Source organism: Rattus rattus, chromosome 9 (genome assembly GCF_011064425.1).
Source record: "Rattus rattus isolate New Zealand chromosome 9, Rrattus_CSIRO_v1, whole genome shotgun sequence".
NCBI classification, from domain to species: domain Eukaryota; kingdom Metazoa; phylum Chordata; class Mammalia; order Rodentia; family Muridae; genus Rattus; species Rattus rattus.
In genome coordinates this window covers 64059290-64084213 of record NC_046162.1, presented here as the reverse complement: position 1 = coordinate 64084213, position 24924 = coordinate 64059290, and the positions used below count along the sequence as shown (strand labels likewise).

General features: G+C 53.9%; 1 protein-coding gene and 2 long non-coding RNA genes across 7 annotated transcripts in view; 1 reads left to right on the top strand and 2 right to left on the bottom strand.

Annotated features, from left to right (window-relative positions):
- Positions 1 to 953: 953 nt before the first annotated feature.
- Positions 954 to 3089, bottom strand: LOC116909090. Its single transcript, XR_004389049.1, has 2 exons — positions 2254 to 3089; positions 954 to 1267 (listed from the first exon to the last, which is right to left on the bottom strand). It is a non-coding gene; the product is annotated as an uncharacterized LOC116909090 (long non-coding RNA).
- A 6601-nt stretch (positions 3090 to 9690) lies between these two features.
- LOC116909265 lies at positions 9691 to 10551 on the bottom strand. The gene is made up of 2 exons (XR_004389063.1): positions 10414 to 10551; positions 9691 to 9887 (listed from the first exon to the last, which is right to left on the bottom strand). It is a non-coding gene; the product is annotated as an uncharacterized LOC116909265 (long non-coding RNA).
- A 383-nt stretch (positions 10552 to 10934) lies between these two features.
- The window catches only part of Baiap2 (BAR/IMD domain containing adaptor protein 2), a 65686-nt gene continuing 51696 nt past the window's right edge, over positions 10935 to 24924 (top strand). For 4 of the 5 annotated variants that reach the window (XM_032913481.1, XM_032913478.1, XM_032913480.1 and 1 more), the window contains exon 1: positions 10935 to 11082. In XM_032913481.1, coding sequence (XP_032769372.1) covers positions 11029 to 11082 — 54 coding nt within the window. In that variant the 5' untranslated portion in view covers positions 10935 to 11028. The remainder of the gene's footprint in view (positions 11083 to 24924) is intronic. The other variant, XM_032913479.1, reaches the window with a different exon arrangement.

Genomic DNA, 24924 nt, shown 5'->3' with positions numbered 1-24924 from the left:
GGCAGAGGCAGCCGATCCCTGTGGTTTTGAGGACAGCCTGGGCTAGAAATCAGATCCTGTCTCAAAACCAAACACATGTAAGAGTGGCAACTGGAGGACCAGCCTCTGCTTCAAGGCTCCAGAGCATCCCTTCCCAGTGGTGGGAGGTGGCAAAGCGCTGGCAGCAGCTGTGGAGAACAGAGCGGAGCAGAGCAGAGGGCCGGGCTTTCCAGTGCACGGGAGACACAGTGCAGGGGCTCTCAGTGAGCCCCACAGCTGGAAGCCTGGAGGATGGGTCTTGGAAACAGAAGCCAACCGGGGGCAGCTGCAGCAAAGCCAGCCATCCCTCCAGTCAGTTCGGTGCCTCCAGCTTGGTGTGAGGTGGCCAGCAGCTTCCTGCGGGGGTGGGGGCGGGGGTGGGGGTGGGGGTGGGGGCGGGAGCGGGGGCGAGCTAGAGCATCAATGTCGCTATTGAAATGAGGGCTCTGGGAGTTGTGGTCTGAACCCTGCAGTGGCAGGAAGATGTCAGTAGAGCTGGTGCACAAGCATGGCCAGGCTCTAAGTCAGCTTCACCTACAGGGCCTTGGGGGAGTGGCTCAGCGTGCAAAATGAGCTCTATCTCCAGTCCCAAGTGAACCAGGTGTGCTGGCATACACCTGTAACCGCAGCATTTGGGAGGCAGAGGTAGGAGGACCAGATCAAGTTCACCCTTGACTACATAATGAATATGAGGCCAGCCTAGGCTACGCCGATCTCTGTCACAAAAACAATGTCTCAACAATTAAGGCTCTTGCAGAGGACCCAGGTTCAGTTCCCAGGACCCGGTGTGCCTAGAGAATCTGATGCCCTTTTCTGACCTCTGAGGGCACCAGACACTCACATGGTGCACATACAAACACATGAACAAAATGCTCCTGTAAATAAATAAATAAATAAATAAATAAATAAATTTAAAGACAGTTTAAAAAAAAAAAAAAACAACAACAGCAACAAAACTTTATTTGCAAAGCCCTGTAGTGGCCAACAAGTGGAAGTATGGGGGCCTCTGGCCTGGTACCACCGGGATCTAACCTGTGACATCAGCTCTGGGAGTGTGTGCAGGGGTGACAGCAGGTACAGATCTGGAACCCATTCGCATCACGTTTCTGCTTAAGGAGAGGAGACAGCAGGGAAAATGGCCAAGGTGATGATGGAGACTCGGCCCGAGGCCAGACTGTGGCAAACTTAAAGGCTGCAAGCCGGGCTGGTGAGGAGCCGCAACCCACAGATGGTGACTCAGATCTGTCACCTAGGAATGAAGCCGTTGTTGTGGCCCAGTGTGGCCAGAGGCCCTGGGACCTCATTGCTGCCGGAACTGGGAGGGAAGGTGGAAACCCCCTTGGCCCAGCCTGAGCTAGCCACAGGCATTTCCTCCTCTCCAAGTGCCTGCCAGGGGCTCAAAGCCTGGAGCTAATCAGTTCTTGGGAATGACTACCTGCAGGAAGGGTACTTCTCAAGAATGCTGCCCTCACACCCTGCTGCCAACCCCACCCCCACATCTCTAACTCCAGCACTGGAGACCTGGACAGGTGTATCTCTGAATTCGAAGCCTGGTCTACACAGAAAGTTCCAGGACAGCCAGGGCTGCACAGAGACCAGGTCTCAAACAAACAGACACACAACTTCGGCTGGGCCAGTGGTGGGAGGCATTGCTGCCAAGCCTGGGGCCTTGAGTTCAACCCTTGGGACTCAAATGGTAGGAGGGAACAAACTCAGGCAAGCTGTCCTCTGACCCCACTAGTGTGGGAGTCAGAGTCCCCCAAGGCAGGCCAGTCTAAGCTCCTTTGATTACAGGACAATGAGGTGGAGGGCAGGGGGCTCTATGCAGGGTGTGGTGACAGTGGCAACCCGAGGTTGGCAAGGGCTATGGAGGGAGAGTGGTGGGGTATGAAGGTGCTGGTCGTCAGATGGAGCTAGCTGCTGTGGCTTTTCAACAAGCTCATTCTTGCTTCAGCCTGTCAGGTACAGCAGGCATAGCTGCTACTTATCGGGAGGAGGCTGGGTACCACCTCATCATCAGGTTTGTGCTGGGAGAACCCACCCCACCCAGGGCCACTGTTCCCTTTTCAGCGCTCTGTGAGGCTCAGCTACCCCACCCATCGGTCCTGGGGTGCTGTCACCTGACAGGGAATGACCAGGCTCCTTGGTGGCTGCCTCTTGACCCTGTCTATGCTAACCCGGGCTCGCACAGGTGTCTGTAAGGAGCAGGTGGGGACTTTCCCTCACCCCACTCACGTGTCTGCGTCAGTGGGCATCTGTCACGCTTCGTCAAGAGTGGAGACTGTGAGCTGCAGCCAGGTGCAAGCTGGTTGTCTCCAGGCACCTGCACACCCTCCCACATAGCTCACTGGAGTAGAGGCTGTGACTCCTTTTGAAAAAGAGGAGGCTCTTGTCCAGTTCCAAGCGGCCAGCGGGGACATATGTACATAGAATCGAAGCAGAATGAACTCGGGGGTTATTTGTGTGTGTGTGTGCACATGTGTTCATACACACATTAAACACATGTGACAATAGTAACTAAAGATCACGGATGTGAGGGGTGTGGGTAGAGTTGGGAGGAACATGCATTAGGAGTCATGTATGTGCAGTGTTCACATGTGAAGTTCTCAGTGGAATAAAATTGTTGTCATCATCGTCATTGTAATCGACAACAGGGGCCCAGGAAAGAAGGGGCTGACAGGCTCCTCATCAGCCACCAGGGAAACCAGAACTAAAATCGGTAGCTCCCGTGTTGCATGTTCACTGGACAGGCTACGGTGTAAAATAACCGGGGGAAAGGTGGGTCCAGGAGGATCTAAGGGAGCCGGCAGCCTCTCGGGTCCCCCAAAAAGAGGGTAAAATGGCAGCCAGATCCTTGCAAGTTAAGTACAAGGGTTACCGCAAAGATCAGTTCTGGGCTGTGCATGTGGTTCAGCCGGAGAGTGTTGGTCTATGCCTCTCAGCGTCCTGAAGTTTGAGGCCAGTCTGGGCTACATGAGAGCCTCTCTCAAGAACAGAGGAACAACCAACTAAGCAAAATCCAAAACAGCAACAACACCCAGGGGAAAAAGAGAAAAGAATGACCTAGAAGTTGATAGGCAGATGTCTCTGGGTGCTGTGAAAATATCTGAAGCAGCATTTCCCAAAAGCACCAGCCTTACAGGCGTATGTACGGCCGGCCCTCACGTCCCCTCTACAGGCTCCAGCAGAGCCCACTGCAGCAGCTGTCTGCCTCCTCTTCCTCCCTCTACCTGAAGGGAGGAGCTTATTCTTCCCGCTGGAGACAGGGCAAGGCAAGAGTCTGTGATTGCTGGGCCCCTCCCTTCCTAGGTACAGCCTGGTCTCGCGAACCGCACAACCCTGCACTCCCCCTGCTGGCCCGCAGCCTCCTGCTGGTCCCACTTCCACCTCAGCCGGCGACGCTCACCTGCCCTGCGGCAGGTCTCCTTTCGTCGACGTTCCACCAGGGGGCAGTGAAGGGAACCCTCGAGATGAGGGAGCTGCATTCAGGGAGTCCTCCAGCCCCCTGCTAGGCAAGCGCCCCAGAAGTGGCAGTCTATTGTAAAACCCAAAGCACGAGGGAGGCCCTGGGGAAAAGCAGCCAAGCTGGATGCCCAGGAGCCAGGAGCTGGGTGGGCTCTGCTCCATCTGCTCCCGGGTTAACAGCAACAGTGGATGCGGATACCTGACCCACCGCCTGTCTGAGGAAACTGTCAGGTACCACGGTTTAATTCCAATGTCCCCTAACTGTTCTACCTAAGCGTCTGACCTTGGATCCTGAGCATGGGGCTTTCTCTTTGGGGCCTCTTGGAGCCCAGGAAGGCAGGAAAAACAACACAGAGTCCTGCACCACCAGCTCCAAGGCTCAGAAAGCCAACTCCTCAGGCTGTGCATTAAGAATTTTGTTAGCTCCTGCAGGAAAACAAAATCAATCAAACAAACAAACAAACAAACAAAAACCCCAAACCCTCCAGCTTGAGGTAAGAGTCAACAAGCAGATCCTGGAGCACTTTGGCAGCCCCGATTTCCTGCCAGCAGCAGTTGCAGTGTGACATTTGGAAAGGCTGTTCAGCCGACCTTTGGTTGGACAGGGGGTGAAATGTCTCCCATATTCTTTTAGAGTCATAGTTTCCTGGCAGGGACAGGGGGGACAGCTAGTTTTCTACACTTCTCTACAAAGATCTCTGTCTCTCAACCTTGAGAGAAGTGAGCTTGCTGGAGAAATGACATTCCAAAGCTTAACACTCCACTCGCTTTTCTCACAGCCACCTTCCTGTCTGACCAGACGTGCCAGGAACACCGTCCCAGCCCTTCACACTCTCCATGTTAGAAAGGCCCTGCCTGGCAGGGTTTGCAGATGGCTCAGGGTGGAAGTGGCACCCTTCCTTTTCTCGGCCTGGTGGGGAAGAGGCAGAGGCTGGTGTGGGAACCCGGTTGGTGCCTTAGGTCCGCCCCGCTGCTTCCGGGTGCAGGCATTCCTCCTGGAACCGGTTATACCTCAGCTCCTGACCAGCTTCCTCGAGGTCATTCTTCACCAAAGTCCTTCTAGCACATCCCAGAGCAGCTGTGGAAGGGCAGAAGGGCAGGTGGGCAGCTGCATGTCATGCAATGGGGGTGTAACCCTGGTGCCTCTGGAGCACTCACCATGCCAGCGACTCTTCTGGGTCCCAGAGTGAGGGGACAGAGTTCCACTGTGTGTGTCCTGAGAGCAGCCCAGTGTTGTGTCAACACACCAGCAAGCTGGACATACATTTTCTCCTAAGCCAGGAAGGTCCCTTCCAGGTGGACTTGATTCCCCAGAGAGCAGGAAGAGCCTCTAAGGCTTTCATGGATAAGAGGAGCTCTGAAAATCCGAGAGCCAGTTGGGGGATTGGCACTAGGGTCCTAGATACCTGGGCCACACCAGGTCCCGATGCAGGACTGAGGTCCATGAGCCAGTCCTGTCCGGGTCCGCTCCTCCTGCAGCACCAAGCAGGGTAGCCTCTAATCAGACTCTCTGCACAGCATCCCCATTTACATGGAAACACCAGGCATGAACGGGGGTTGGAGGGGTGAGGTAGGGGTACCTCCTGTCCTCTGTGCTGACACGACAGGATTGCTGTAAAGAGACCCTGGCCAGTTGTTCATCAAAACTCCCTAAACTTTGTGCAATATGTGTGTGTGTGTGGAGGGCGCGGGGGGTGGTGGTGGTTAGGGGTAAGATCTGCAGCAAGACAATTTCAGATTTCAGAGTTGAAGACAAGATTTCAAAATCTGGCTTTAAATAAACATGGAATTAAAAAAAGAGAGAGCGCACACGGAGCCTCCAGCAGCCAAAATTAGCAGCAGCCAGCCCTGAGCAGGGAAGCCATCTGTGAGCATGTGAAGCAGTACATGTCTGGGCTTCTCACTCCGGCAGGACCAGCTGGGGATGGGGGTGTGGTGGGGAAGGACCCGGTGGAGCACACCAGGGCTCAGGGCTGGGTGTCTTTTGACTCCAGAGTCTGGAAGACTATCTCCTTTGCTGCAACCTGAAAAACACCTTTAGACACCTTCGAGGCAACTTAGTTTAAGAGGCAGAGCAATAAGAAAGCAAAGTGGGGAGGGGAGTATGCAGAGTGAGCAGGAAGCAAGGGTTGGTTTTTATCTCCCCCCCCCCCGGGAAGCTGAGTGACCACTCTGGACTATGGGAAGGTACTCTACAGAGCAAGGGGGCATGGCAGAGACTGCCTGTACCTAGGCTGCTGCTGCAGCTAGAGCTGTCATCACAGACCAGCCATGCTCTGGTGACAGATAATACCACTGTTCAGTTTTCTTATTCACTTACGGCACAATCCTACCTCCAGCTGGGTGCGTACAGAAGGCATGGGTGTGCCTGCCATGGGGTGGGCTTCCCTTGTTGCCACGGGCACCCGTATCTCAACGCTTTAGACTTGGTGTTGGGTGTGCTCAGACTGCAGGCTGCACCCTGCCCGTCCCTGCCCACCAAAACACCTCCTCTGAACTCACTTGGCCTGCTGCTGCGGAAGGGTTCGGTGCAGAGGGCTCCCCACTGCAGCCTGTCACCTGCCCAAGTTATTTAAGTCTGCATTGTCAGTTAATATATTCTAATAGGCAAGTGGGTGACCGAGCTGGCAGACGCGGGATGACGCTGAAATGTAACAAGAGGAGAGGCACCCAAGGAAACTTGGAGGCTTGTTTGCGCCCCTGAGCTCACCCCCGCGCTACCTCCCACGGGCACCTGGAGTCACGCCTGTGTGATGTGCAGATTACATAAGGGGGGGTGGTTCCCGGGGAGGCTCACCCCCTATACCAGGGCGGCAGGGCAGCTCAGGGAGGTCACATCTCCCACACCTCTACCCTCAGCAGGCTCTGTCTTCCTGGGCCTGCCTGGAGGGAGGCCAGAGCTGGAATGGGACTAAAAGGGACCTAAAAGACCCTGTGACTAAGAGGACAGAGGCGGGGCCAGTTGACACTCTGGAAAGCCACCAGCCGCGTTCACACATCCTCCAGCTGAGCCCACCAGGTGGGCATCCCCACCAAGAGAGTGACCACCTTTCCTTTCAGTCACACTGTATGTTTGAGAGGGAACAGAAGGCACCAGAAGTGGCCAGGGCTGATCTGTTCCCCACAGCAGCAAATAGGGCCCACATGGTGGCGGCCATGGAACAGCAAGCTCCGAACCATGTCAGGCTAAGAGTAAACCTGAGGTGCAGTCTGTGTGGAAGAAGGGAAGCGCCCACATCTGGGATAGCAGGGGAGCGGATCTGCTCCCTAGACCTCAGCTCTAGCAGGCATCAGCACAGGCCCAGCTAGGTAGGGCCAGCTCCCAGCACCCTCTGACCTGCAGCCTGGGGGACCCCCCCGCAAGCTCCTTTGCTCCACATTTCCTCATTTGGAGCAAAGACACTCCATATCCTTTTCTTTCTCTTCTTTGTCTGAGGGTGTCTTCCCCTGGGCCCACCCCAGCCCCTGCTGTTAGCCTGTTGCCTTGGTGAGACATTGACCACAATTCAGGAGCCAGTGCTGACAGATCATTAACTAAAAGTCCACAGTTCACTCAGAATTCTCCAGATTCTACCTAGTGTCCTCTTTCTGTCCAGAACCCAGAGGGATTCCAGGGGGCTTTCAGTCTTCCTGTCTCCTCTGGCTCCTCTGGGCTACTGTCCCTGCCCTCAGTCGGGATGGGGACATGGCAGCATGCAGAGCACTCTAGGTGGTGGTGGGGAGTCTACTGTACTGTCCCTGCTGGGCTTGGGAGAGAGAGGGCAGGCACTCTGTTTAGGCAGTACCAGCCGCTAGCTAAAGTCCTCCACATGACTCTTCATTCCCTGACTCCTCCCAGCACTTCACAGAACCCTAATCTCTGCTTTGGGGGCTCTGGGAGACTAGGGACCTTCCCAGGAGCTGCAGCCCTGTCTGTCCCGCCTATGCAAGCTGACTGGTTAAGGAACAGGCGCCTTAAACCTGGGCCCTCTCCTCACACTGCACCCTGATCCTGTCATGGTCAGGTCTCAACCTGTTCCCCTCCACTGTGGCAGGCTATGCCTTGAAACTCCTTGTGGCTGTCGGCAATTGAAATAGACTTCCTGCTAAAGTTCTAGCCACCGCAATGGCCAACCGTTAAGACTCTCCTGAAACCAGAGCCATGCCCCCCACATACAAGAACACTTCTGCCCTCAGGCCTGGCCCAGTCCCAGGCCATGCAGCATGAGCAACATGGGTGTGGAGGGAAAAAAGGGAGGCTTTCCCCGAGCTCCTACATTTCTGTCTCTTCTACTCTAGAACTTTCTGGCTACCCATTAGAAAAGCTTCAGCCCAGGAATGGAAACAGGAGAGTTCTGATTGGGAGACTCTTCCCTAGGACAGAAGGAAAGCTGCCAGGTGGGGGTGGGGGTGGGGTGGGTCTCCCACCATCTCTGAGACCTTCGACAAGTGGCTACCCGCCAAGGCAAGCTCAGCAAAGTGGCTGAGGATGGAGGTGAAGGTGGGGTGACAGTTTGCCTTGAGGGGGGGCGTCACCTCCCGAAGGGCAGCCTCGGCTGAGCACAGGCTCCCAATCCATCCGTGAGCCTGTCTTGCCAGGAGAACAGCTTGCTTGAAATGCAAGGCTGTCATCCTGTAATTAAATCTGAGACCCCCCCCCACCCCTTCCTACATGACGCCGAGATGAAACCACTTATATAACTCAACTAAAAATAAGCTCTTGGAGACATACACACTGGTGCTCCCCACCCCCAGTCCGTCTCCAGAGATGCCCACCATGAACCATGACCCTCAGTGCTGTAGGTCAGGGGCCGTTCCTGAGCACAGCCTTGGACCTGTGCTCAGCGTGCTTGTGTGAAGAAAGAGAGGCTGGTGCTCAGGGAAGTGGACACGTGGGTTTATGGCTGGGGTGGCTGCAGAACTCCACTCGGGGAGAACGGAGTGGGAAAGCCAGCAACATATGGACAATGGTCTGTCTCTGCCTCCAGTGACTTCTCCCAGAGCCGCTCACTCATTGAGACCTGCTCCCCCCACCCCCCGGAACTTGGACTAGCGAGCCCTGCTCCCACCTCGGCACCCGCACCCTATAAGAAAAGCAGGGGTGTGTTGGAAGGTCTGGGAGGGTGTGCTGGCTGGCTGTCATCACCCTGGGTGACTCCTCTCACCGTTCTTCCTGGGAAGATGCAGGAGGAGCCGGACGACGATGGCTTCCTCCACATCGATGGACAGAAGGGGGTGCAAGCTCACACAGGGGCCACTATTTCCTAGCTGCTTGGCTGAACTTTTAGAAGAGTAAGCAGACTCCTCAGCCACCAATGTAAGGGGAAAAGGAGTATGATGAGTTTGTAATGGGCTTTGGATAAAAAGGAGGCAGGGAAAGAGTGGCCTCCTAATCTACTTGCTGATCTGTGATTGTCCAGCTTACAGTGTGTCCACTGAGTAACCTGATCTCTGACCACTGGTGCCCCCTACTATTAAAGGAGCTGTTTCCTGGGTCAGAAAAGCTTCCATGATGAAATCTGTACTCAGGCTGCAGTCACCCCCAATAGAGAGCTGAAGGGGACACAGGTCCCATCTCTCTCCTGTCCCCTTTCCACCCAAGGTAGTCCTGTCATGACAGCCATTTGTCACAGAGCCCTGAACTGCAGGCAGGATGGAGAGACACTGTCACTCAAGTGTCCTGACACCCTCTTCCCATGGTGGGCTCCTGCTGCAGCTGGCCAGCCTCCTGGGATGTGGACAGGTTTGAGCCGGCCACCCACATGAGTGTGTAAACGGGGTGATTGTAGGTAGGCAGGCCCAGGAACCAGCCTTGGGATGTTGTGAAAAGGGGAGTGGTTCAGGCCATGGGAACTTTTCTGGGGGAGTTTCTTCACCCTTTTCCAGACAGACCTCCAGTGTTTGCTGCCAGCCTCCACGTCTAGTTCTATGGCGTTGACCTGGGGCAAGCGTGGAGGGACTGCCTCTACCCCTGTGCACAGCTCCCTGTTGGTTTCCTGGTCAGTGAGGGGTCAATGTGTGGCTGGGTAGGTACTCTACGGGAGGGAGACGGAGGGGCAGCTGTGACAACCAGTTGCAGTGAGCAGTATTTGTGAGGTCCATAATGGACAGGCAGTTTAAGCTGGCTTTCTGTCACTTACAACAAAAAGAACCCAAGAAAACAGATACACAGGGTTGTACACTGAAGTGACGTAGACAACAAGGTAAAAACACACTGGAGCGGCTGGCTGAAGGAACAGGAAACCAAATCTCTGTCCTGTGTTTTCTAAACCTTTCCTTGTCCTTTACACACGTAGCAAAGTGAATAGGGGCCGTCCGAGTCCTCCTGATGTCTGAGGCCTGACAGCCGCTCCGTGGATTTGTGTCCTCTGGGTTGTTGGAGTGGCGTAACCAGCTGTCCAGGAAATGGATGCTGGAGTGTTATGCTTAATTAAAAGGAAACATTCAGCTCTGGTATTTTACAATGTAAAGCAAATAATTCCTCTCTGTTCGCCTAATTTATGTAAATATTTCTCCAAAGGAACCGTGCTGGAACCCGGTGTGCCAACCTGGTCAGTTTTCTCAGCCAAGCCTTACCTTCCTTAAAGCATCAGCCACTGGGCAATTCAAAGCTGTGTTGGGAGGCTCCTCCCCCGGAGCTTACCACCCAACTCCGGTTCCCGCCCCAATCCCCTACTATACCACCCGCTAGGATTCGCTCCACGTCCCGCTTGCCCCTCTCCTGGGTCCTCTTCCCGGAATCCCAGACCCAACTGTTGGCTCCCACCCTCCACCCATCACCTGTCCACCACAAGCACCCGCTCCAGGGCCCACCCTGTTCCGATCTTGCCTCCAGTGTTCAGGGTCCTCCCTCTAGAGTTGAGCACCTTCCCTCGTCTCCACCTACTCCGGCCCCGGGTGTCCTCCCTTCCGGAAGACCGTCCAGGGTCGACGCACTTCACGCCGACTCACCTGCAATAGCGCGGGAGCCACCGGCTCCAGTCGCGCACTCCTGAGGGACCCTTGAGGGCCTTCAATACCGATCGCTGCCTCCCGAGTGCCACCTCCACGCGCGCTCGCGCCGGTGCCACCCGCACCGCCCACACCCCGCGCTAGCTCTTCCTGCGCCACCCCGCCCCCGCTTCCCGCCCCCAGGCCTGCTGTCGCTCCGACCCCCTCAGGCAGCTCCAGGGCCTCAGCGCGCGCAGCGCCTCCGCCTCCCAGCGGCCGGCCAATCACCGCTCGCAGCCAGCTTCCGAGTCCCGCCTCTAGCTCCGCCCTTCGCCCCCGCCTCCGAAATCTACCAATAGGAAAAACGGCACGGGAGCGGGCCTGGCGGTTGCCTAGCAGCGGCTGGGCTGGGCGGGGGCGGACAACCGGGGGCGGTGATCCGGGCGCGGTGGGGGCGGGGCCCGGAGGCGGGGTTTTTATGGGGTGGGGCCTTCGGCGGCTATAAAAGCGGCGGCTGCCCGGCGCCGCGCTCTGTGGTCCTGGTCTGCGCGCCTTTTCCTGTTGCTGCAGTTGTCGCCTTTCTCACCGACACCCGTGCCCCTGCTCTGGTCTGTGGTGTAGCCGGGACCCAGGACCATGTCGCTTTCACGCTCGGAGGAGATGCACCGGCTCACGGAAAATGTCTACAAGGTGAGTTAACAGCGGGGCTCCGAGTCGTCCCTAGGTCTTCAGGCCCGAGCAGGGCACCGGCTCCCGGACTGCGGGTGTGGTGGGCCGATCTTCGGTTGGTCACAGGTGGCCGAGCCGGCCCAGGGTCCTTACGTCCGCCGCGGCCCGCGCCGTCCCGGAGCACGAGTGGACGCCCCCACCCCGACGGCTCTGCTCAGCCCCCGCGCGCTCCCTCAGTACGCCTGTCTGCCCCGGCGTCCGGAGGGACCGAGCTGTACGGGGGCCTGGGCTGCTCTCCGAGCTGGCCTGGTCCGCTGCACCCTGGAGTGAGGGGAACAAGGAGCGGGGGCGGCGTGGAGGTTGCAGGCTGCCGCGGGCGGTCGCCCTGCGCTTGCTTGGCGTGGTGGCACCGTGGGGCTCTTCTAGGCGCTGTTATGCCAGCCTCTGGGCACTTTCTCCTCAACAGGCTTTCCCTTTCCACAACTCCTTTACGAGTGTTAATGGACGTAGCCCAAAGTGGGAGGTCGAGCGCGGACAGGTTGGATGGGTGGACAGATAATCCATCATCTTATGTAACCGCAGAGGGAGAAGACTAATTGTGTAGGAGGCTGGCGCGCCTGCTTTTGCTTCTGATATGTGTTAAGAGTCGCATTCACATACTAATCTGTGAAATGACAGTTTCTCATGGAAGAACTGCAAAGCCTTCTGCAAGCCGCCTGTTGTCATGTTCTGTCTATGCCTTGGGTACAGATGGACGGGCCATTTCCTATTTCTTCACCATGGGTTCTCACAGCCCTGGCCCCTCACCCACAACAACACAGCGGGGGGGGGGGCTCCCTGATGGCACCGGGTCCACTGCAATTCGCAGTGACATTTTTTTTTTCCCTCAAGAGAGAAATCCCTGCCCTGCCCTGTACGTGGCAGTCCTCTTACAAAGCTTTATTTTAAAACTGTGTCTGGAAGGGTGAGTGAAAGGCTTTCGACTGGAGTCGCCGGGTTTTTACATGGACTTGCTGCTTCATGGCTGGGTGGGATTGTGCTCTGCTGGAGAGCAACAGTTTCTGACTGTGTGAACCAGCCATGGTTGTGCCTTTCTAGGCAGTGGCCTGTGAAAACCTCTTAGCTGTGCTTACTCTGCCGCCGGCGGCAGATGGAAGCCTCCAGGGTGGCCCCTTAGGTTTCAGCTGGAGTCCAAGGGGGCAGATTATACTTTAATTCATCATTTAATAAAGGCTTTAAAGTTGTAGTTACATGGGTGGGTGGAGGGGCTGAAGGAGCTCCAAAACCATGTTCTGAGCTGCCGGCAAACAGGATTGAGAACAGCCTTTGGGATTTTACCGTTAGTATCCGTAGACTCCATGGTATGCATTTCCCTCTTGTTGGTCTGCGGAAGCACATGCTGTCACGGGAGGGAGGTTTATTAAATTATTAGTCATTAGTTCCATTACAATTTGCTCTGTACTGCAGGGGATGGGAAAGAAATACTGGTCACAGTCTTTCCCCCTCCCTGTTTTTCTTGCTTCTTCACTGAAATCATTAAAGAGGAACTTCCATGGTGAGAGTCACGCAGGGTATGAGGAGAAGCTTTGCTCTGGAGAATCCCAAGGTTCTCCTTAATAAAACTCATGCCTGGGCAGTCAGCCTGCACTTAACGGCTTCGGGCCTCGCTCACAAGCTGCTGTAATTCATCTGGATGTCCAAAGTCAGAGCTTTGCAGTGGCAGAGAATCCAGACCCAGAAGATCTAGATCATAGCACTTGGGGATGTCCAGCACTGGTTGTGGACTAGCAGGCTGGGAGCTCAGAGTGGAATCACTGTGGGTTGTTCCGTGTTCGGTGGGGCAGTGGTTGGTGCGTATTCCACATGAACGTGAGGTGACCTTCATCAGCTGTTGAAGTGTTGGACACAGGGAGGGTATAGATGTCCGAAGGGCTTTCTCGCAGCGTACGCAGGTGGCTCTTGTATCCTCTGAGGCCTAGCCACTGAGTCTTGGACTTCTGTGCCCAGTTCTCATTTTGTATTTTGTCACTGAGGAATCAGCCCGTGGTGTATGGTGGCACTGGTATAGGTTGGGCGGCTTTGGCATGTGGGGTAGGGAGATACCTAGCCCACACAGAAGCACAAACAGGGCAGAGCCAGAGCCACTCATGTGTAGTTTCCAGGCCGGTCCAGCCAGTCTGCCATGCTGTCTTCTCTGGGACATGTAGTAACTGACTCCCTACTAGGGGCTGTTCCTATGCTGGTTGGTGCTTGCAGCCATGCTGGCAGTACCTCCTGAGAAGGCCGAGATGTGGCTCTGTTCAGTGTCACCCGCCATGCGGGCTTCGCTGTTTGCTTTGGCCCTTGCATCACTTCAGCTGCAGTTCTGAGTGGTGTTTGCCTTGGCAAAGAAGGATGCTTGTCCTTGGCCCTCCTGATTAAGAATTCAAGAATACAATGTACAGTTTTGATTTTCCTCCTGGAAGAATGCAGACTTTGACCTCTTTCCTGGTGGCTCAGTTCCCTTGGGAGCTGTGTCCTCGGGGAATTTCATGGAAGATGAAGGGAAGAAAAACAGGACAGCTTCATGACATTCACCAGAAGCTTATCCATAGGCCTTTGGGCCCTTAAGGGGGAGCTTCAGGCAAGGAAGGCCCCTTCCTCCGTGCACAGGCAACACAAACTGTCTGACTGTGTTCATCCTAGGTAGCACCTGGATTGGGCATAGATTACTGGAGGCAGGGTCTACTGCCCCAGGTGAAAGAGTCTTTAGAACGAAGTCAACCCTCAGAGCCCTTTTGGGCCCCTCTGAGTATACACAGTGGCTTTAGTAGCTTGATGAGACCCTGGTGGGATGAGAAGGGAAGGTCAAGTTAGGTAATTTGTTGTTTTCAAGATAGGATCTCACTATGTATCCCTGACAGTCCTGGAACCAGGCTGGCCTCAGACTCAGAGATCTGCCTGCCTCTGCCTCCCTACTGCTGGGATTAAATGACAGGCCTTCCCCCCCCCCCAAGTTTATTTGTGTGTGTGTGTGTGTGTGTGTGTGTGTGCGTGCATGTGTGTGTGTGTGTGCATGTGCGTGCGTGTGCATGTGCGTGCACCACAGCTCCCATAGAGTGGTTAGAGAACAACTGTGAGTGTATGTGCTCTTCTGTGTGGGTTCTAGGTTGAACTCTGGCTGTCAGCCTAGTGGAAGGCACCCTCACCTGGTGAGCCGCCTCACCAGCCCAAGTAGGGGAATTGTTGGTGTTGGTTTTCTGAGACAGAGTTTCAGGCAGGCTAGGCCTGCCTCAACCTGGCCATGTAGCTGATGATGACCTTGAACTCCCGATTCTCCTGCCTCCACCTTCCGAGTGCTAGAATGAATAGGCATGACTGAGCTTAGTGGTTTCCCGAGGATTATAGTCCACGAGGAGCCCTGGCTTCTGGGTAACCCTACAACCCTCGAGGGTGGCAATCACTTCTTTAAGAATAGTGCTACTGGGGGGTTGGGGATTTAGCTCAGTGGTAGAGCACTTGCCTAGAAAGCGCAAGGCCCTGGGTTCGGGTCCCCAGCTCGAAAAAAAAAAAAAAAAAAAAAAAAAAAAAAAAGAATAGTGCTACTGGGGTTGGGGATTTAGCTCAGTGGTAGAGCGCTTGCCTAGCAAGCGCAAGGCCCTGGGTTTGGTCCCCAGCTCCGAGAAAAAAAACAAAAACAAAAACAAAAAAAGAATAGTGCTACTGTTCCCCCTTGATACGAAAGCCAGTAGAAGCTGCTTGTGTTTCCAGGGCCTTGGGGCAGCGTGGGGGTATTGTTACCAGCAGCTATCTAGTCATGTTCCTCACACTGTGGCTATCAGCAGAAAGCTGTAGCTATCTAACAAAAGTGGCAGTACCAAAAGGTTCCTGGAGCAGTTGTGCTAAACACTTGTATTATGACTGGTCAAGTCCACCAGTCATTCCTCCTACATCCCTCTCACTCCCTTAGAAGGATGTTTTTGGGGAACTATGGAAGCATGGGTCTCTCTGCTCAGACCAAAGCGGCACTTGTCCCTTGTTTTATGAAGGGTATCTACAGCAAAGTGGGGCTTCTCACAGGCACTGATTGGCAGTGCATGCCTGCTGAGAGGAGAGAGGCTGTGTGTGCGCGTGTGTCCCCCTTTTGTATGATAGGTACTTCCAGGGCGGGCCTGTCAGTAGAGAGGCTGAGTCTGCTCTCACTGAGCCGACACTCTGTGCCTATCTTTTGAGCACTTCCTTCATATGCTACCTGCCCTTGTCTACCACCAGTGTCTTAGGGATGGCCGGTCATAGCAGCCAGGGCAACAAGAGTCAGCTTGTTTGTCATGCTGACCTCTGAGGTGACTAGCTCTACAGCCCCAGGCCATGTCCTGTAGGTCATCAAGTCTGTTGGCTTATGAAGAGCCTGGTGCCCGGTGCACTGTTGCATGAGTTATTGTTTTCTGGAGGAGGTGACCATGGTGTCCCGGGAGCTCCTGGGGCACTAGGGCATGGCATCTTTGTGTCCAGGCTGGTTTGAAAGAGTGCTTGCCTCTGCCTGCCGTGTGGTGGGTCTTTCCTGGAGTGTAAATCTTTGTTGGAGAGATTGGTTTACTGCACATACTGACTAGCCAACCCTGAGGTCACAGTGAAGGCTGGTGCTCCTCCCAGTTTTTGTCAGCAGGAGGGTGGTAGATGGCTACTGCTGGGAGTTGAGGTCTTGCTGCTGTTGTGTCCTTGGTTTGCAGCTTCTGAAGGGCCAGCCCCTGAGGTCTGCACTTTGCCCTTTGACATAGGCAACAGGATCTTGCAAGGACAGCTTAGCTTCTTAATAAGAGCGGGAGGTGGAAGTGGGAGGGTGGGCGGGGGAGGGGGAGGGGAGGAAAGCCAAAGGGAAGGCTAAGGTGTGGCCCATCTTCTCAATGATGAGTGACTGTGAAGACTACTCAGTACAGCTAGGTGTCACTGCAGGAGCAGAGGGAGTGTCTTTGCTTAGCCCCTCATAGTCCCCTGGTGTTGCCTGTGGCTGTCATTGTGCAGATACCCCGGACAGTTGATTGCTCCTGACTAGGGCAGGTGCCTAGTGCTCTGTCTCAGTTACTGGTGATCCTAGCCAGGACCTCCCATGCTGCCTTCTGCCCTGGCCTAGGGCTCTCCTGAGGCCTCAAGGTGGAGAAGCTGCACTCCTTGAAAGGCCTGTGCTCAGGGAGACTGTCATCTTACCTAATTTAGCTGTTACACTGTGTTGTATTGTGATCCCTGCCTGTGCCTGGAATAATTACTGACAGGCATGGACCACACTGCCACCTTCCTCCAACCCCCTGCCACCTCCTTCTCTGAGTCATCCCATAGCCTAATTGTGCAAGTGTAGCACAGCTGCATGATGACTTGAGGAGCCTCAGCCTGGGGCGGCAGGGAGGTCGAGGGGCACAGCTGCACCCCTGAACTGTATCCTAGGAAACTTCAGACTACAGATCCAGGGGGAGACTGCCCTGGACAGTATGAACTGCTTATCAGAATCCTTCCCACACATCCCATGCACTCCCAAGGCCCAGACTCAACAACTTAGGACCCATTTGACCCCTTGACCAGGGTGACTTATCTCCCTGATAAAGTCCCAGGGCCTGGAACAGTGGGCAGACTCTGATAGGAGCCCAGCAGCGCTTGGAGCTGGGTGAGTTTCATTTCTAAGTTCTGAAGAGGTGACATTGGAATTGCCATCTGCCCACACTCAGGGGCTGCTGTTCAGCCCTTGGCCTGAGGAGCATTGGCCCAGCATGTTCTGTTTCCCTGGAGGTGATGACCCAGTTGTGTGTCTGGCAATCAGGTCCAAATGTTAGCAGCAAGAGCTTTGTCCTGCTGGGTCCAGGAGTCTCTGAGCTTGGTCCCTTGCCAGAGATTAGAAAGCAGGGAGTGAGAAGGGAGAAGAGTGGCCAGGGTGGCATAGTGAAAGGTGGGGCGTTAGCTGTTGGTTTCCAAGGAGTCACCTTGAGCACCTCGGGCTTCTGGTCTGTGTGGGCCTCTTGCAGCTGAGCTGCTGCCCACGTTGACAGAAACCCCTTTTTGCCTGTGGTCGTGCAGTCGAGGGCTGATACCCAGCTCCCCCAACTGCTCCTTACTTTACAGCCCTCGCCAGGGCCCCCTCTGCCTACTCCATCCAGAGTGGGCTGCCATAAAGAAACGTCTGGTCCTTGGACTTGGGCACCGTTGAAAGCCATGCTGGCCCTTTCCCTTCTTTGTAACCTGGGCTGTGGCATGAACACTGGGACACTCCAGGGGCTGGTGAAGGCAGTTTTCCTGTGCTAGCTCAAGATCCTGTTCCCTCTGGTAAAAGAGGACATGAGAAGTTTTACACAGAACACCTCAGGCCCAGATGCAAGAGACCAGGAGACCCCAGGTGGAAGTGAGAAAAGTTTTCTTCTGGCTTGGGATTGTGATTTCATACTTGTTGCACACGTGCGCGTGTCTGTGTGAGCGTGTGTGTGTCTGTGTGAGTGTGTGTGTGTGTGTGTGTGTGTGTGTGTGTGTGTGTGTGTGTATGCATGTGTGTGCTCGTCTGTTTTAAGGGCCTCACTACATATAGTTCTGGTTAGCCTGGAACTCTCTGTGTAGACAAAACTCACTTGGAAGTCATGGAGACCCACCTGCCTCTGCCTCCCCAGCATGGGCCACCACACAGGCACTGTGGCTGTTCTCTTAGGGAGGGGCTGAGTATAGATCTCAGTGACAGCATTTTCCTAGCATGCTCAAGACTCCAGTGTTCCATGCAGTGCTGGGGGACAGCTTTTGGGGGCTCAGGCAGGAGAATTCCTTTGAGTTTATGGCCAGATTAAATCCACAGAAATTACCTACATTTGGAATCACATCCTTCTGAAGCTGCATTTTAGCTCAGGGATGTCAGCCTCCAAGGGTCCCCAACATTCACCCCTGAACAATTAGGAGTATTGATAAAACACTGGGTATCTCCGGGATACCCAGCAGCCCAGCTCAGCAGTGAGGACCCTCTTCATGGTCTAGTGGTTTGTAGACTGAAGTATACAGCCATGGTAAGGGAAAGTCGCCAAAGAGGATTGTATGAAATGATCCACACATGCCCAATCACTGCCGGTGATGGTACAAAGAAATGTGGACATTGGAAAGCACGGCACCGAGCCTGCCATGGAACGTGTCTGTTGACCATGGGATGAGATGGGATGGGAGGAAGGTACCTTTTCCACAGGAGCCTTGGTCTTATTGGGCCCTTGCCAGGCCAGGGTAGAGCCTGCTCCTAACAGCCAGTGCACTGCTGTTTACCTACTGGGTTTTTACACTGCAGGGAGAAGGGAGCTGGAGGCAGAGGTGCCTGAAATGGACCAAACCCAGGTCCCTCTACACACCACACCCCTCTTTGTCTTTTACAGAGGCTTATGGAGCCGGCCTCTACCCTGAGAATGACCCTCTCAGGTAGGTGAGGCCTGCTGTCCATTTTCACCACGGTAGACCTACCCGTCCTGCCCTGGGACTGGGAACCATGGGCTTTAGTGATGAGGGGATAGGATTGAGAGGTGTTGGGAGCCTTGGGCTGTGGTCAGACCAGTAAGTAGCCTGAGTCCCAGCCCTGCTTCAGGAGAGGCCCTATGTGGGGCTGGACTCCTGTGTCACCACTCAGTCGTGTGGCTCTGTGTGTGAGAGGCAGGTGTCAGCCATGAGAGCCTCAGCTTTGATGTCTGTGGATCTGGATGGCTTCTTGCTGCTCCCTTAGGCACAGCTCTGGGGGTACTGAGTGCATACCTGCTCTTTGAGTGAGCGTCAGTGGGGTGAAGTCCCACATCGATGGTCATTTGCTGATAGGAAGCTGATCTAGGCTTCAGACTAGACTTGGGCTCTGGTGTTTCAGGCAGGTCCTCAGCTCCTGTGCCATCACTGGTAGCTAGGCCCGGTTATGCCACGGGCAGAAGGTTTTTCAGAGGACTGTTGGTGCTCTAGGCAGGGGTATGTAGCCATCACCTGGGCACCAATGGTCCTACATTTCTGTCTGTGGCAGTATCTATTGGGCTAGCATATGCTAACTGCCTGACCTGAGGTCCTTGGAAAGAGGGATAGTTTCAGAGCATTCCATGGCTGCCTTCAAACTTATATATGTGTGTCTCCCACCAGTGGGCCTGGCCCTGGTCCTCGCCAGCATACTCATAGGAGAGATGGCCCAGTGAGTGGCCTTGCATGTTCTCAGGGGTAAGAAGTTATCATACCTCTTCTATAAACTGTGGAAGACTGAGTGCCCTGCCATTCTAGATATGTGAGTAACTCAGCACTGGTCAGCTTAGTACTGAAATATGTAATATTGCAAACTGATGACTTAAAGAAAGACATGGATCCTAAACAGTCCTAGGAGATGAGGGGAGGGCAAGCAGTTTCTCCCAAGATCTCTCCTTGGTCAGCAGATGGACCTGGATTTTCCATGTCTTCACATGGCCATCCTCTGTGTATCTGTGTCAAAGTCTCTTTCTATAGACACTAGTCAGACTGACCTAGAGTCCTCCCTCACTAGTGACTTTGTTTAACCTTATCGACTTCTTTCAAGACTGTTGAAATTTAGACAGTGGTGACTAGAGGACAGGCTCAGTGCATGCAGGCCGTGACATCATCTGCCCCACAGTTGAAGAGAGTGACATCCTGGGGGCTGTCCGTCTCTATCATGGTGACCTGTCTTTCTAGGCTAATTGTATTTCTTGTTCCTTCTAATTTAAGCAAATTACAGCCCTCAGCTTATATCAATGGGTCCCCATGGTGTCATGCTGTGATATCATACTGCACTCAATCAAGAATTTGGATCCAGAAGTCAGGCATGGTGGCGCATACCTTTAGTCCTAATACGTGAGAAATAGAGGCAGGAGGATCTTTGTGAGTTCAGTCCAGCCTGGATTATATAGCAAGGTCAAGGACAACCAGGGCTACATAGAGAGACCCTGTCTCAAAAAACAAACAAAGATGGAGTTTGTCGAGTAACAGTTTGAATGTGCCTCTTGCTGCACTAGCCACTCAACTCCCCAAGAAGATCTGTGACCCAAGCCAGGGTAACCAACTGTGGGGCCTGTCTGCTGGGAAGCTGTGCTTTTGTGGAGGTTGGGATGAGCAGGACATTCCTGTCACAGGCAGGAAAGACGTGGTTAAACTGTTTGGTTTCATGTCCAGGCTTCTGGAATAATGGGTGTTGACCAGTTCCTGTGGTGGCTGCCACATAGGGCAAATGGGTCAGACCTGGCTTCTGGATTTCCTGGGGACCACTGGACTAGCCCCCTACAGCACATGCTGACCAAGGATTTCTTTGTGTAGGGACTAGGCTGGGTGTAAGGCCCTGGTGTGGCTTTTGCCTCTGAGGACGTTGTATAGGAGAGGTCAACCTTAGAGTGCCCAGAAACCTTTAGAGATTCTGGAAACAGGCTGGGAAGAGGGGTTCAGATGTCAGGTGACTTGGAGGCAGCTGTGCTCACCTCTGTACCAACTCTCACCAGGACAGTGACTTGGAACCTCTGTGAGGACTCACCAATCCTTCACAGGGGCGGGAGGCCAGCAAAAGCAGGCTCCATGTTGGGGTTTTGTGCCTGTCGCTGTCAGCGGTATTTGCTGCAGTCTCAGATGGTCATTTCTCGTGCTTCTAGTGCTGGCGGGCAGGGGGCGGGAGGGCAGCTGAGGGTGATAGGAAGGAGGCCCTTTCTTCTGATGGGAGGCCACCATGACTATCACGTCCAGGCACCCTGCCAAAGACACAGAGTCTCTTTCTTAATTTTGGCAGCTTCTCCAGGGGAGCTATCAGAGCTGAGAAACTAGAACTACCACGTTGGGGGTTGGGGTGAGGCCTGTGCTCAGATTCTGCTGGAGCCCATCGTGTAGCATTCAGGTTCCCCTTCCAGCTCCTGGAAGGTCTGTCTATCTCTTCTGTTGCCTGCCTACCTCCCTAGCAGACCGAAACTGGCCTTGTGGGTCTGGTAGGACCTACCACTCCCTCAGAGGCCAGGAGTCTAGTCCTGTTCTGGAACAGTCCAGGTTTCTCTTCCTGCTTCACAGAAGGACACGCGTTTTCTGATGCTGCACGTGCCTCAAAGCCTTCCACGGGAGCTAAGGAGGCCCTGGGCTAAGGCCTGTGTGCCAGGAGTCTCCACACTCAGTCTGTTTCTTTCTCTTCTGCCCAGAACGGAGAGATTTGGCCACAGCCTTGGACAGGGGTACACTGCGGAGATGAGGCATGGAGGGTGGTTGCTCGGGCCACCCTGGTTCTGAGTCCAAGACCCTTGTCCCCTTCACTCTTTCATTTTTACCCCAAAGCCTGTTTCCTTCCAGAACCTATACCTCTTTTAGGATGTATAGACATCCTTTTTTTTTTTCTTCTTTGACTCTGACCAAGCAAGGCACAGCTCAGGCTCCACCTCCTTCAGGCAGGCTTCTATGCTCACATAATACCTGGAACTGACTTTATTCCCTCCGTACATACATCCTAGGCAAGTCTTGCTGGATTTCCTGCAAAGCAGCCTGCATTGGAGCTGTAAGATACTATGGGACTCCCTGTTACCTAGGTAATACCTTGGGCTGCAAAGCTGGCACCTGCTTTTTTAGTGAGTCCTGGCTGCAGGGGCACAGCCACATAATGGGGCCGGAGCTCAGTGTAGTGGGACACACCTTTATCTAGCACTCAAGAGGCAGAGACACGTGGAACTCTGTGAGTTCCAGGACAACCTGCTCTGTATAGAAAGTTCCAGGCTGGGGACTGGAGAGATGGCTCAGTGGTTAAGAGCTCCGACTGCTCTTCCAGAGGTCCTGAGTTCAATTCTCAGCAACCACATGGTGGCTCACAACCATCTGTAATGGTATCCGAAACCTTCTTCTGGTGTGTCTGAAGACAGCTACAGTGTACTCACTCTACATTGTACTCACATACGTAAAATAAATAAAAATCTTTTAGAAAGTTCCAGGCCAGCTAGGGCAATACAGTGAGATCTTGTCTTTAAAAGAGAGCAGGGCCGAGCTTGCAGAACACCCTGCTTGCAACAGCCCTGGCAGAAATGCCATAGCAAACTTGGCTTGAGCTCTGCTAATCTCTCCATGAGCTTCCTAAAGCCCTAGCCCTTTAGGGACGTGTTCCATAGAATAGTCTCTGTGAGTTCACACGCACCCCTTATGTGACATGTGGAAGGTATCGTGAATAAATACTGAATGAGAAGGTGAATAAGTAAAAGAATTCTGGTTTTAAATATAGTTCCTGGTCCAGAAAAGCCCCAAGAGCTACCCCACAGTCACAGTGCATTTGGGGCAGGCAGGTCACAGGCCTGGAATTTGAAGGAAGTGTGAGGCTTGCTCATTGAGTAGGATTCTGTCCAAGCAGGAGAGATGGCCTGAGTTGCCCCTAGGCTTGAGAGTGTCCTTGAGGACCACGAAGCTCTCCGCATGGATAGCTGGCTTTAGGTTTCAAGTATGGGGGAGGTTCCTCTGAATCTTGAGTTTGTTTGCTTTCTTTTTCTCTTGTTTCTCTTCTTTATCTTTTTTTTTTCTTTTTACATTTTTTTGAGACAGAGTTTCTCTGTGTAGCCTTGGGAACTCACTCTGTAGGCCAGAGTGGCCTTGAACTTAGAGATGGCCTCTGCTGCCCGAGTGCTGGGATAAAAGGCGGTACCATCCTTAACACCCAGTTTTTTTGTTTTTGCAAGGTCAAAACTGCAGCTTCTGCTGTTCTGCTTTGTGCTCCTTGGTGCTGATAAGGAAGGTGATCCCTTCCCTAGTAGGCAAAGCCTCCCAGTTGAGTGCTTCTGCTTTGCACCTTCCTCACACCATCCCAGGCAAGAGCTCCTTCTCTCAGGAGAGCCAGTCTAGAGCAGGTGGGCAGAGAGTGTATTCGTCCAGGAGGGGCTGGGTGACGTGGGTCAGGAACAGCCACCAGGGCAAGCATGGCTTCCTATGTCAGAACCCATGGCTTCTACGTGAACCCTAGAACAGTGACGTGGACTTGAGCTCAGAGACCCCAACATAGGCAAACGTAGGTGTATACCTGTATGCACACATACACACCCCAAATGGATTCCCTGCTTTGTCAGCCACCGGATTTCTTTATAAGGTATCTGGAAGTCAGGTGACCCAAAGAAAGGTCATGACATTGGCCAGGAGCCTGGAAATATCCTCCTTCAGAGCAGGCCCACTTTTCCAGCCAGGGCAGGTGTCACTATGCAGGCCTGGAAAGAAACTGGCCCTCTATGGCCAGGGGAGGCCCCCCTCAGAGTGTCAGCCCAATGGAATTCATGCTCCTGCCACTGCCTCCAGGCCAAGACAGCAGTGTCCCGAGCTGACTGGCTGCTCTTGAGCAGGTGGAGGCTGGGACCATGCCTAGGTGTCCTGGCTGGCACTTCACTACCCACATTACCCAGCTGACTCCCTCTTGCATTCCTCCTGTGTGAGCTCAACTGCACTGAGGAAGTGAAACCTCACAGCTGCCCTCTGTGTCACAGGAGGCATGGCAGGTGCCTCAACGGTCTGTCTCACTTGGCCTTAAGTGGTTTCTGGCATATTCTCCTGTCATTCAGGATGTTCATGTAGCTCAGAGGACTGATCTGAGCTAAGCCTCTTCCTCCCAGGATCCCCAGGAGTGTTCCTAGAGCCAAACTCTTGCTTGGGTCTGCTCCTAGACTCAGTTTCTTCAGCATCTTGCCTTGTAACGTCCCTGTGTGGTTCCCAGGTTCTCTTCGGATTGCAGAGTTGAGACAGGTTTCCCCAACCCAATATACATCCACCTCAATTCCCTGTCCCTGTGCTGCCTCTCTCGCCTCTCCAATCAGGTCCCAACTGTCCTCACACTGCCCGGTATACAGACACAGGAATTGGGCCCTGGCGGGAGCCTCCTTCCTTCCCTTCATAATCAGAGGGTTGAACAGCAGGGAGGCTCCTCTCAACTTCCTCTTTGACCCTTGACTGGAATCTCTACAGCCTGGGGCCTTTTTAATGTATCCAGCTTGGCTCTGCTCAGACCCTCCCAGCTTCCTATCCTGTGAAGGACTTTACTATACTCACTTCCTCTCCTTTTTGCTCCTCTAGGCCTTTCAGGGCAGCTTGGTTGGCCGGGGGCATTTACACTGTGCTGACCTGCCTGCCTCCTTTTTTAGTCATGACCACCGATCCTCCCTACCCTCCTGTCTCCAGTTCTGTTAGAGCCCCTATGCCTTCTCTCCCTAGTTGCTGGTTGTGGGATGGGACCTGGCAATTGGTTGGTTGCTGAGTGTTTATTACATGTGTGGACTCCGGGCTAGCATGAAGAGGTGGCCTGGAAGACAGTGCCACCAGCCCTGTAGATTTGACTGAGAAGTGTTGCTGTATGAGGTTCCTGTGTTCTGAGAGCCCAGGTGGAGTGCCGGGTCAGCAAGCCAGACCCATATGTGAAAGGGATGAGTGGGTGGCAGCTTAGAACTGAAGTATTCATTCCCCCAAGAATGAGGGAAGGTCTTTATTCCTCCTGGTGAAGGTATCCTGCCATACCTAAGGGCAGGTCAATACAGAATGGATCCAACAGTAGGTTTTCCAAAGCCAAGCCCCATTATGGGCCCTGGCCCTGGTGTCCTTAAATGTCCTTCTTATCTGTTATGCTGGTCCTTCCCTGAGACCACCGGTTGGACTGAGTTGGTGTAAATCCTGGTGGCTTCCCTTCCTGTTATTCTCAAAAAGAGTCAGGCTCCTGGTATGGCAGCGTCTCCCCGCCACCCCCAGATTAGGACATGTCTGGTCAGGTTTTCTTTCAAAGTTCCTCCTGGGGTCTCCCCTGACTGGCGTAGGCTGTTGACAGCCTGTGGGTATTCTGCTGGTAGGATTCTCATTTGGCTGCTGTTTGTGTGTGCCTGTTTTTATGCCATGTAATTAAAACATTTATTTGGCCTTCACAGTGAAAATCTA